A 13,539-nucleotide genomic window follows, 5' to 3' on the forward strand; every position below is an offset into this window, starting at 1 on the left:
CCCACCCTCCCTGCCACAGGGATCCCTGCTGGTGCCTAACAGCCACAACAGCAGGAGGAGGCCAATTTTCTTAACCTAGCGTGCTCCTAAAGCAAGACACTTCCTCAGAGCACAGACACAGCACTCAGAGAGAGATGTTCTGGGACTTCAATTACACCAAATTACTCCTTTCATGATGCAGGTGATAGAGTGCAGTTACTTAATGCAGCTGGACATAGCTGAAAAATAAAAGCCCAGATGTGCCTCCAGAAAACAATAGCAACAAGCAGCACTGAGCAGCCACCTCTGTCTGCCACCTTGGGCATCCATCCCTGCCTGATGCTTCCACCCTCCAGGCTGCCAAAGCTGTTCTCTGAAGGCAGCTCTTGCTCTGGCATCCAGGCAGCACCACTTTCACAGGCCCCTTCCAGCCAGCTGCTGGCCGAGGGGAAATCACTGACCTTTCCTCAGAGGTCCCCAGGGTGTCAGGCACAGCACAAAACACAGGAGGAAATGCCTCCTGTCCCAAAGGGAAATCCAAAGCAGATACAAGGAAGGCCAGAAGGGACACAGCAAAACTAAAAAGACTTTGGAGACATTTTTGTAGGCTTTCAAATGGGTTTTAGGAATGTAAATGTTATGCTTTATGAGGGAGAAACTTTAGCCTAATAAGGTAAAATGAAATGTTGAAAGAAGAGGCAACAGAGGAAGGGGTTTTGGTGTTTACCTCTGGCAGCTGGAAGCACAGACTAGCCCCATTGTTGCTCCAATAGCTGCCAGGTGGCAACACCAGAGCCGGGGACCTTGTCTGCCCAGAGAGTGAGTGCCTCCATGGAGTCCATCTGCCTGGCACCTTGATGTGAATGTGCTCTATATTAATGATGAGATGTCAAAAGGAGGGCTCTGCCCTGAGACTGTGTCTTTGATGCTGATCTCCTGTTCCTGTTAAGGTTCACACCTGCAGCTGCAATCAGGTCCTTGCTTCTTCATAAAAAACCCTCTGACACTCAGATGAGATTTATCACTAGATGGTGACCTATTATTAATGTAATGTATTAATGCCCAAGCTTTACACAGCGTCCGTATTTGCCTCCTCCTGGTTGGTCACTTAAAATAATCTCACTCCTATCCATTTCTTTCAGGCCATGTTTATCATGCACTGTTTTCACTGCTCTGTTATGCTTCCCATCAAGCACTCTCCATGAAGCTCTTTCAAACCCACTCCTCTTCAGTGCTGGCTTGAGAGAGCAGGCACCCTAAGTCAGCTTGGCTCTCAGCTCACAGCTGTGGCCAGCAGAAGCTCAAGTGCAAGTGGATAAATCCTATTTCCCTTTAAGAAAAGCTTCCTTGTGCACATACAAGCAAAAAGGGAAATAGTGAGACCACACAGCAGCCACTCAGTAGATTGCCACAGTAAAGCAAAAAGCAGCAAAGGCATAACCAACACCCCCAGAGCTCAGGCAGTCCTGAGCACACCACTGAACACACCACCTGCAGCTTGGGACCAGCCAATGCTCCCTCACAGGCAGCAAAGCGTGGCAAAAGTTGCACAAGATGATCAGAGCTAAAACTGGCACCTTCCTACAGGTGGAGGAAAAGCCTGGTGCCCATGGGGACTTCCAGCTCTCTGACCAACCTGTTTTTGCTTGCCTGAGGCCTTGAAGAGGCAGAAGCTGGAGTCCCTCTGGTCCAGTTTGATCCCTGCCCTGCATGCAACACTGTCCTGTTGCATATGGCACACTCTTCAGATGGCAAATATGGGCCTATACAGCTTTTATCACTGTGAATTTGGGGCAACTGCATTAGCTATGAGGAGGCTGTGCAGTTCAGCCTATGCAAGCAGCAATAAAATCTGATAGCATCTATCATTCTCACCTCCACTGCAAGGCCTTGTTGTGTTCATCTATGCCCACTTAAAGGCTTACTGTACCTTCTCCCTTCTTTATACACAGGCCTGATCCTGCAAAGCGCAAAACACCTTGCACACACAGTGACTTCAGGGAGAGTTCATGGTGTTCAAAGCCTTATTAGCCCAGACTTTATCTGTAGGGGGTGACAAGATCCCCAATGACATCAATCAGCACACCTTCATTAGAGTTAGAGGAGCTATGCTGATTTATGATAGCTGAGGATCCAGCTCTGCACTTCATAACCTTCAGTACATCATCAAACCCATGCTGAATTCTTTGTTCTCCGCAGGACTGATTCTGCAGCCCCATAAATGCTTCCCCTGTTCCTTTGTCCTTTTTTACAAACAGAATTTCCCTCTCCATATGCAACCCCCTTTTAATCAACAGGACCAGTGTATTGAGCAGGACTGCTATGTCAGGCCTGTTTTAGGAGACCCCAAGCTCCTTCACACTCAGGCATCCCTGTAGCTGGTTGTGGATTCCAGATGAAACCCACAGGTTTCAATGTCTGCTGAGACCATGTTATTAACTCAGCCTTTTATGACACCCTTTGATGCCTTTAATTATTCTTTACTAGTTGTTAATTGTTTTTCCCAGACATCTAGTTTCTGGGTCCTTTCTTAGAAGAAAAAGGGAATAAAAGGTAAAAAAAAAACTCATCTCCCCAGTTTACCAAACATAGCAGAAAGAGCACTGGGAAGTCAGATCCAGCCCAAACAGCTCAGACCACCATGCCTCCAGCCTCACATGGCCTAAATCTGGGTCTCCAGCCACAGGGCACTCTGCCATACCTCTGCCTAGTTACACAGCAGGAAATTGCTCTGCTCTCCCAGTATGATTTAAAAGAAGAGTGAGGCTATTCCAATACAGAAAAAACAGTGGCCTTTTAACCTTTTAACCAGTTGGATCTTACTTTCAGGCAGTATCAGGCCAAGTTAAGAACTACAGGTTTATTGCAGAGTAGGCTCATCCTATGTGTCCAAAGCAGCATCTTACAACCTCACAGGCAACCCTTGCTCTGGAAAGGCAAAGAGATGCAGCACTGTGGGGGCTCAGAGTGATGCTTGATTTCAAGCAGAAGTACAAGACCCATACCCAAGACTAGGCAAAAGCAGGAAGAGGAGGTAACTATGTACTAGAGCGGTAGAGGAAGGCTCTTACTTGCAGTCGTGTTTTTCAATTTCGAAGTGAGGGTTGAAGTTGAGGATAATCTTCTGGTTGGATTCAGGGGTGTAGATGACCCATTCACAGTTCTGGTGGGAGGGGTAGTCATTGGGGTACCCTGGCGAGGTGATGTACCCAGCATCCTTGGAGTTCAGGCGACCCCCGCATGGCTGAGCTGCAGAGACACAGAAGGGAACAAGGCATTGAGAGATGTTCTGGGCATCAGGTGTGCACAGCAGGCCTCCCGGGGCCACTGATAGCAGTGGTCTGATAAAGACCATTCTCCAGGCCATTGACATCCTTTTGGTACTCTAATAATGATATTAATCTCTGGGCAAGGAGAATTATTCTGCAGAACAAACACACTCCTTTCCCCTCCACCTCCTGCCACACTTACATACCGCATTTCACACAGACCAGAAAAGAGAAATGAATGCTCTTGCCAAGGCAATTACAGAGCCATAAAGTAAGAGACAGATTGATATCAGATCATCTGTAGCTGCCTTGTTTTATCCCTTCTTTTGCCTCCTTTGCAAGCTGTTCTGTGTCAGTCTCCCACAGCTGCCTCAAGAGACACCAGAATTTAGACACTACAAATTCAATCCAGCTGCAGGAGGACAGAAAGCTGTGCTGTTTCCAGGGAAGGAAACTGAGGCACGTCAGGGATGCTGGTGAGCCCAGACCCAGCCACACTGTGTGGCAGAGCTAAGGACAGTACCTGTCCTTCCTGGCCCCAGCCTGCAACCCCATGAAAGCCCCTCTCCCTTTGCTGTGTCTCCCTCCCAACCTGCCTGCCCCAGCAAACACGTCTCAGCAGACTTGCAAGCTAACCCATGCACTGGAGCTGCAGACACAGATAATCAGCAGTGGTGGTTTGTGGGACTAGCCCACAAATGGCTGGCAATGGCTGCGTGGTAAGCAGAGGAAGCTCTCTCAGCTTTGGGCTAGAACAGGCCCTAGAGGGTGATTTTGTGATCAAAAAAACATTTAATCTCATGAATGCTGCAAATCAAATTTATTATAGCATAACTTGCTGGGAGGAAACACTGCATCACAGGGTCACTTGATAACGCACTACAAATCCCAAAGTCCCTTTCTCCATGGGCCCCCACTGTGTGTCCTGCTTTCCCCACTCCCCTGCCACCCCCTTGTATCTGCACCCAGGCCCACAAGCTGCAACAGCTGCCCCCAGAAAATAATATTGCCTCTTCATACCCAGAAAAACACACAAACCCCACCAAAATTGGCAAAACCCAACAAAGCCCTAAGTCCCTCCATAGGGCAGGCTGGCAGGCATATGGGATTGCCCTGGTCCCACATTGTGGAAAGTTCCCCCTGACAATAAGCAGCGGGGTACAATGTGGGATGCAAACCCTTGTGGGATGTTCCCACTGTCAGGTTAGCCCCACAGCCCCAGAGGATCCTGGACATGCAGGAGGGTGCAACTGGGTTTTCCCAAGACCCACATTTGCACACCCTGAGATGGAGGCTGCAGCACAACCCACACCCCCAAGGGAGCCAAGGCACAGAGAAGGATCACCCTTGATAAAGGAGGGTAACCACACATCCCAGCAGCTCCATGAGCAAAGGGTGTGTTCCAGGGTGTTCCCCACTGCCATGGTCCTGAGGGATGTTCCTCTCCCTCCACAGCAGCACTCACTGCAAAGCCCCAGGCCCACCCAGGAGTAGCAAAGCAGTGCAGATTGTGTGGCCTCAGCCCCTTGCTGTGGGTCTGGCTCTGTTCCTCTGCCACAGGGTTTGCCAGGTCCCAGGGGTGTCCCCTGCCAGGCTGTCACAAGTCTACCAGCTCTCGGTAGGGACATCCCAGCCTGCTCAAACTGCCCTCTTGCCAGCGCCAAGGCGAGCAGCAGGAGTCAGGCAGGACCCTCAGCAAAAATGCTTCCTGGAAAAAAAGCACTTTGAATAAACAACCTGCTGCCTGCACGCTGCCTGCAGCAAATGCACGTGTCCTGTGCAAAAACACGGGCAACAGGAGGGCCCTTCATGGGCCAGCGAGGCTTCCTTTGCCGTGAAAAAACACTCAGTTTCCCCCATGTTTTTCATGCCCTCTAACACATTCATTCTTCAAAATAACTTTCTTCGCACACACCCAAAGGCAGATCTGCAGCCTTCCCTTTTTCTTAAAATAATCCTGTAAGTATCCTGAAAAATACGAGGGGAAAAAATGCAGCACTGCCATGAAGAGCTGAGAATACCAAAAAACATCTGGTTTTGTTCCACAGGAGAGATTGCTCAACACACAAACATTTACAAACCTACATTCTTGCACAAATATCTTCTCTCAGGAAGGCATATTTGCCCACACATGTGTTTATGTGGGTTTGGAGGGAGGGAGAGAAAGAGACATTCACGTGGAAAGAAGAAATTCATGGACTTGTTGACATCAATGTACAAATAGACGTGTAATTCACACTTCACTCATGTACGCGCTTTCACACCTTCTCATAAAAATTCACACCTCGTTTGCACACATGTCCACCCCCTCCAGCAAAGAAAAATATTCAAGCTGCAGATTATTTTTCTTGGAAAGGGCAAAGTCTCCAAACAATGAAAACACAGTCAATCCTTCCACACCTCGTGATTCCCTCCCGTCTCTCCAGCTTTCACACACATGCTACCCGCTAGGCTGATACCACCAACATCACCCACCACTCAGAAGCTGCTAGCCCCTTACTCATGCCAGATACCGTGAGCACCCTGTGAGCCCTTGCAGCTCAACCCCTTGGAGGGGAACTGTCATGTGAACAGGGATGTCAGCTCTTCCCTAACTAATGAACTCAGGAGCGGAAACACAGTTCTACTCTGACCTTGAAACTTCTCCTTTGCCCTGCAACATCGCAGTTCAGTGGGACTGAGCTAAAGAAAATCCTAGTCTTGATCCTAATTTCAGGTCAGCTTGGTGCCCAAATTAGACTGTTGGTGCCAGTGAGGGCAGCCTGAGTGAGAGGGGCTGGAGCCCAGCTCTCTGCAGCTGAGACCTCTCCAGCAAAACAGGGCAAGCAGGTGAACCTCCCAAGTCAATGAGCACCAGCCACATCCCTCAGGTGTTCAGATTTAGCAGGAAAATGTCACCATCTTCCTGGAGCAGTGAGTCTGCCCACCTGCAGGAAAGCTTATTTATGTCTCTCAGAGAAACATTTTGTCCTCTCATTCATTCCTACCCAAGAAGTCCGCAGAAATGAAGGGGGCTACTTCAGTATAGCACTGCCTTGCCCACATGGTGGGCAATAGCATACCAGGAACTCAAGGCTTCTTAGAGTTATCTGAAGAGGCAAAATTACTTTAATATATATGTAAATGTTCTGTTGGGCTTTTTCTCTTTTGAGTCACAGGTATCTAGCAGGTACCTGCTATGAGAACAAAAAAATCTGTCACCATGCCCACTGATGGGCATAGGGTTTGACTCAGCAGTTGTGCCAACCACTGTCTTTCTGTATAAAATATGGCCTTGCTTTGTATACAGTAGAGGCTCAAACTTCTATGTAAATGGAGTCTTACAAACTGATGCATGCAAAAGAAAAAAAAAAGAAAAGGTTAGGGGCATGGCTACTGCTCAGTCTGTACGTGTTGGAAGCAAGATGTGTTCCATAGCTAATGGGCTTCAGCAGCTTTTGCCAGCCCCGAATTCACTTAATAAAATTAAAATTAAATTCTGAAGTACAAGCCAAGTCTTCCAGGTGCATGGGACATCCCGTTGCACAGTAAGCAAAATGCAGGCATTCAAAGCAAACTGCTGGGGCCCCTGCCAGTCCACACAGTAGAGGGGCCAGTGGAGTGCTGTGCCAACAACAAGGCCACAGGAGAGCAGCAGGGCTCCTCAAGGGAGGTTAGAGAGGTCAATACTCCTTGGCAGTGTTGGAATAGACTATGGTAGGTTGGGAAATCTGCAGACCCCTCTTTTCATTAAGGCTCACCATAACACAAATTATCCCTGCAACTTCCTCCACGCAGGGCCACCCCAACAGGGGAACTACACCTATTTCTGTGTCCTGACCTGCTGGAGACACCCAGCCTGATGAAGTCCCCTCCTGGCTCTCCCAGGCCACAACACAAAATCATCACTCAGAGGACCCAAAAATAACAGCCAGGCTCCAAGAACCTTCACCTACACTTGGGGTTTTTCAGCTCTGCAGCTCATCAGGCACATACTGAAACCTTAGGCCGGGAGCAGAGCATTCTCCTACTTGAATTTCCTGCCGATTAAACCCCTCTGGATTTCCCTCACCCCAGGAGAGCAGGGCTCACTGTTATTGTTGGATCTTCCACACAGAAACTAAAGCCAACTCTGTCTGTAACAAAAATAATCATCACCAGAGAGGCCCGTTTCACAACAAACATACATACTACAGCCTCTCAGAGCTTGTAGTGTCCAGCACAACACTACCATGTGTTTTGACCTGCTGAGGTCAGTTTACTATTGGGATAGCTTTCAGGGCTGCACACAAAAATTAGGGTGTTCTGGATGCCTTACAAGCAGCAGCAGCATCACTGACTGTGCTGCTTGAAAAGAGCAGCCTTTGAGGACAGCAAAGGAACAAGGGAGAGAGACGTGGGCGTTCCACAGCAGGCAGATGCACTGCCTAGCCTTGTCATTTCTCTTCTTGGCATGAGGCCCTCCAGCCCAACTTCACACTCTCATTCAACCACTGCAGAAGATTTCCATGTCCCAGGATTCAGCACTGTCCCAGGATTCAGCACTGAGCAGAGGAGATTTGCCCTGTCAACCCCCTGACAGCACAGCAAAATACAGGTGCTGGCATACATGACCCACTTCTCTCAGAGCTGCTGAACTTGGCTTGAGCCCTTGTGCAGGAAACCCATGTTTCAGTTCTGTTCATCACACAGCTCTTCGAGTTTTTCAAGGTCCATGCGTGTCCAAGCACTTTGCCAAACGCCGGTATGGAGGAGACAAACAGATCTCTGCTGCCAGGGACTCATTACCATTAACGCTCATCCTGCCTCCTTTCCTGAGCTCTGACCCTGGCTGGGCACTGCTAGCGTGGCAGGGGATCTCACCCCAAACCACAGAGCACAACTTTCACAGGAGGCAGAAACACAACATATGAACTCTCAGACTTAAATCATGCAGTTTAACCATTGGCCAAGGAGAGAGACAAAGTGCAGAGGAAGCTAATAAGATTAGATGTTTTATCCCCAGTAGCATAGATCATTTTAGCAGAAGTGTGTTTGCTTTGGATTGCAAGATAAAGCTTCAAAGGCTTCCTGAACAAATTAATGGACAAACACACCCAAACAACACAAGGCTCTTACATGCACATTTCATTCCAGAGCACTACCCACATCCACATCTTCAGACTTCACACAATCAGGGAGAGTCCCCAGAACATTTAATTAAAAAAAAGAAATGTTACCAGTTTAAGTAAAATTTCACTTAAAAGTAGAGACACAGCAAAGTAGAATTTAAAGACTGCTTTTGTGATTTGAACTAGGATTGTGTTCAATTCAAAGTGTCTCAAGCCTGTCATGAGACAAGCTCATAAAACACTGTCTGGGCTTAAGCAAGAAAGGAACACGCCAATCCATCAGTTGAGGAATGCAGCCATTTGACTGCTTCCTAAGGCAACTGGGAAGGGATGCAATATATTCATTTTATAGCACTGGACAGCAGTGAAAGGAGAACACTAGAAAGCTCAGCAAATGGAAGATTTTAGCTCCAAGCCTTTGCAAAAAAAGAGATAATTTCAAATTATTTTAAAATAAGAAGGGAATGTTGGAGGGAGGAAGAGAGAGAAGATTTGGAGACTTCTGATAATCACACTTCTTTCCCCCATGTTAATCCACAAAAGAATTAAATAGAAACCTTGAAATAGAGACCTACTCAAGCTTCACCATGGAAAATGAGAGGGCCAAATTCTGCATGCAAATCCAGGTAATTTGCTTTGAAATCACTGGAGTTCAGCTGATTCCTACCCCTGGGGTTCTGGATAGCTGCCTTCCAGGGGCTGACATAGCTCTGTACCACTTCAGCCAGTGACAACCCTGACCTTTAAATGTCCATCCTGTCCAAGCCCTCTCTTATATCTTTGATGAGATTTTATATCCTGTTTATCCACCTTCACTAACTATTATTTTTCATCTTATATGAGAGGCAAATGCAATTCCAACAGGGTAACCAACTTAATAGCGACAGTCTCCCTATAGAGCTGTGTACACACAATTCTCCCAGATTGCCTGCAAATATAATCTGTGGGTCTGGAATTACAACTCCTGGCTGCTCCAGTAATCATCCTGGGGAGCATGCCAGTGTGTGTGTGTACACATGCAAGGGAGGCAAATAACTGCATTTTGAACTTGGAGAAATCATGCCTGCCTCTCTGTTAGGCTCCCAGGGGCTTGAAATCTCATGGAAACACACTGCCATCTCCCAGGAATAGGTGGCAGCTTTAGGAGACCCTCAAGCTGCAGGTAAGGCAGTTTCTGAGTAAAACTCCCCAGTACTGCAGGCAGGGAAACAGAAGCTTGAAGCTTTCTGCATGGCAGCCTGCCACCCTACCTATAGGCTACATGAGGAAAAAATATGATGGTGAAAATTTGCTGAGCCACCCCCATTAATGCTGTCAATAACAAACTCGTTCAAGGGCCATGGAGACAAGAGACATTTCTAGTTGTACACATGGAAAAAAGATTCCCCTAGGATTCCTCTCTGAAGAGCTTCAGGCTTGATGAAAGGTGTTCAATGCCTCCGAAATACTAATTAGTATTATTAGTACAAAAATTCCAACAAGAAAAAAAAAGCTTATCTCATCTCTCATCTCCCCCACACCCTCTCAGCTTCCTCACACCTTTTGAACTCATCTGTCAGAGTCCATTCTGAAACTGAATCCTTTTCTCCCCATCAGGCAGTGGCAGTTTCCCACAGCAGCTGGCAGAGCCTCTCAATCTCACAACACCCCTGGCTGGGCCCTCCCTCCCAGAGGCCCTGCTGGAGCCTCAGAGCACAATGCAGACCCTTGGCTGCAAAGAGCCCCACGGATGGGAGAGGAGGAGAGCAGCCCCTCCTGAGCCACTCAGAGAGCCCTGCCATGGGTCCCCCTGTGCACACTGCCAAGCAGCAGTGGCTTCAGCCTTTGGTGCTGGTGGTGAGGCTCAGCAGCAGCTGGATTTGAGCACGCTGTCAAAGTTATTGCACATTCTGCTGAGCGTCTTAAACACATTGTTACCTGCTGAGCACATATTCAGCAGTCAAACAGGAGGGAGGAAAGCTGCAGTGAGCTTGGGGTGTGCATGAGGGTGAAAGTTGTCAAGGGCCTCTGGGTTTGTGAGGAACGGCACAGAGAAGGGATGGATGCAGAAGTGTGCATGTGTGGCAGCAGCAGGGCTGGTGTGGCTCTGTGTGTCAGAGAAAAGGTAGAGATCTGTGTGCCTGTGAAGAGAGAGGAGGAATCAGGGAGATTATAAGTGTATGTGTCTACATGCAGATGGGGTTTTCCTCCTTCCTCTTTCTGCATGCGTTCCTTTAAAAAAGGGGGGTTCAAAGAAGCCTTTCAATAAAACATAAGCAGAATAAAAGGAGAGCATCCTTTTGGCTTCACCATCTTCCTAGAAGGGACATAGAAAAGGGCAAGCATTCAAGCCTTACACAGACAGCATTTCACAGCGACCGGGTGACCCCCCAGAACAGCTGGGCAGATGTCTTGCCTTTGTCTCAAGTGCACAGGGAGAAATGAGGGTAGGTTTCAAAGACATGGAGCCCAGTACTTTATCTCTCGAGCCCATTTTCTTTGATTCATCAAGGATGAAGACAGGGGAAGACACAGTCAGACAAAGTCCTTAGAGCTATCCACCCCTGCAAGTGGGGTGGATAGCTGTAAGGACTTTCAGGCTATTTTGCATGCCAACCTGTTGCTTGTACCCCTTTTCCCAAACTGCTTGGGAAGAGGTCACCTCACCAAGGCTGTAGCTGGAGCCCAGCCTCCCAGCGTTACTCTAGCTGTCCTCCCTGATTCACGGGCACCACTTGCACATAGAAAGGGTTACACATCCAAGTTGAGATTTCGAGTGTTTGGCCCCATGCCCGGTGACCTCGTGCTGACAAACCTCTCCTCCGTGTCTGAGTTTGTGTCTTTTCACTGCACAGGCATCAAGCCTGGCTCAGGATCCGGCCTTCCGAGCTGCGCTTTGGCTCAGGCAGGGAGCAGGCTGACCCTTTGATTCTGAGTGTGATTAAACCCATGCTACTGTAGCGCTAAGCCGTGTGCAACACTGTTAGCAACAGCTCTGATTTATGTTGTTGCTAGTATTGCGGTTTCCACCAGGGTGTAGACAGGGATTTCGAAAATAGCCCAGCTACCTCTTTGTCTGTGTGTGTGTATTATAATTAGAAATGTGTCAAAGGGCTGTTACACAGTGAGGATGGAGCTGGAAACGTTCACACCCCACTTCTGCCCCCACCCCTGTGCTGACACCATCAGCCCCAGTTTGGGTGTGTGCAGGCACATCAGCTCTCCGCACTTCCCGGATTAGACAACTGTATTCCCAAGGCTCCATGGGGGCACGGTGGTGGTGACTTCACTACACAATGGAGAACAAGTTTAACAGCTTCCAGTTTGCTCTCAGGTTGGTGCAATCTGCCCCCACCACTGTGGCTAAATGACAACTTTTTTATATTTTGATTTCAGATAGGATCACGGGTCTCAGATGTAGACAATTTATTTTCCTAGCACAGCTGGTCTGTCAGAGGTCATATAATTTGGCAGCAATCCCAGTGCTTAAAAATTAATTTTTCCTTATTAATACAACTGGGGGTCCCACAGGATAGGATCCCAGCCTTATCTGAACCTGACAGCTTCCTAAACCCCATGAAGGATGCTTTCTCCTCTCAAGCTATCTGCAGTACAAGGCCACCATGTCCTGGTGCCTGGCAGCACTGGAGGTTTCTGCTAGGAAACCAACCACCCGCCTGCCGGGACAGGAAGTGCTGCCTGCTCCAGCCCAGCAAAGTGGGGGGCTTTCTCTTTTTAACCTTCTAAAGCCACGCACAAGGTACCAAACACAGAGAAGATACTGGGAAGGAGGATGGGGGCAGGGGGGCAGAAAGAGCAAGGCAGGGAGATGGGAAACACCTCCATAGAGCCTTCTGGGACCAACATGCATGCCTGTCACTCCAGACACCACACACCATGATTTTCTGTAGCAGTAAAACTAGGAAAACAAAATGCAGCATCCTAACCGGGATCAGAGCCCCCCACCGAGCTTGTATCAGTGGTTTTCAGTGATGCTCCGACAACTATCTGATTCCTAGTCTAAAAAAGCTTTTGTTTCCAGTATGAGCCGAGTTAACAGCACACAGGCATAAGGCACTACACTCAGTATTGTGTGGGTGTGTGTGTGCATGTTTGTATGTGTGGCCGTGCACTTGCTTGGCAGCAATTTGTTTTGGTCCCCCTCCCCACCTTGCTACATCTCCTAAGTCACTACTAAAAATAATAGCTTTTAAGTAAACTATTTTGAAGGCTTCAGAGTGAGCTTTGCTCAGAGCTGCATAAACATCATCTGAACGGCTCAGTACTTGGGTCACTCAAATCTGTTACTTTCTTACTTCATTGCTTTTTACGGGAAGATGAAAAACACACAGCCATCCAACCTTACAGATTTATCTTCACGGGTCTCCCACCCACTCTCCTCCATGGTTATCTCAGGGTTTGCTTGGCTACATACAAATTGGCAGCTGCACTGTTTATCTCTTACTGTAGAAATATTGCATGAGGGTTTTTTTCCATGTGGATTATCATATTATTGTCTATTAAAAACGTCTCCCCTCTCTACTAACCTCCCTTAGGGAACCTAAAGAGGGACTTCCATAATGGGGGAAGGCTTTCAGATACACCAGACTGAAACATAAATCCATCTACCTCTGGCATGTTTCCCTTACTAGGCTGGCTAATTTACTGAAGCTGAGTGTAGCCTGATCGAGGTTTGCATCCCATTACCCCGTACCTTTGCTCACTGTGCTGGTAATAAAGTCATTTGACCGGACTTGCAGCCACACATCATCATCTCGGCAAACCACCGCTGGTGTCGGCCACAGAGAGACAACTTCCTTGCTGGTTCCAACACCATGTGATGCTCTGCTTAGCCGGGAAAACCCCGCATTCAAATAAACACCGCTTACAGCGCCTGAATGGCCTGAGAGACACGGTTTGCTCAAACCTCCTCCTAGCTAACAGTCCTGATGCTGAGCTCACTCCAGGATAGAAGGAGGTGAGCACATGGACACAGGCACACACTCGGGCTCAGCGGCCACAGGGATCATAAGCAGACTGGCCAGTGCACCCTCAGGAGCCAGCCTGAGGGTACAGCCCGATCTGCCACAGCACAAAACCTGCTCCAGGGGATCAGACACTGCTTCTGCAACGGGGTTCATCTGAAAAGACTGTTGCACTCAGCAAGGGCCTCCCAGGACACTGCCCTTTCTCTTCATCCCATCAAGTGCCTATTCGCTTTC

The 13,539-nt window shown here is 48.3% G+C and overlaps 1 protein-coding gene across 4 annotated transcripts in view; it reads right to left on the bottom strand.

The window, feature by feature from the left end:
• Nucleotides 1–13,539, bottom strand: part of NRP2 (neuropilin 2) — an 88,782-nt gene that overhangs the window by 73,663 nt on the left and 1,580 nt on the right. For all 4 annotated transcript variants that reach the window (XM_064719119.1, XM_064719118.1, XM_064719120.1 and 1 more), the window contains exon 2: nt 3,051–3,228. In XM_064719119.1, coding sequence (XP_064575189.1) covers nt 3,051–3,228 — 178 coding nt within the window. The remainder of the gene's footprint in view (nt 1–3,050; nt 3,229–13,539) is intronic.

The sequence above is a fragment of the Zonotrichia leucophrys genome, chromosome 7 (assembly GCF_028769735.1).
Source record: "Zonotrichia leucophrys gambelii isolate GWCS_2022_RI chromosome 7, RI_Zleu_2.0, whole genome shotgun sequence".
NCBI classification, from domain to species: Eukaryota; Metazoa; Chordata; class Aves; order Passeriformes; family Passerellidae; genus Zonotrichia; species Zonotrichia leucophrys.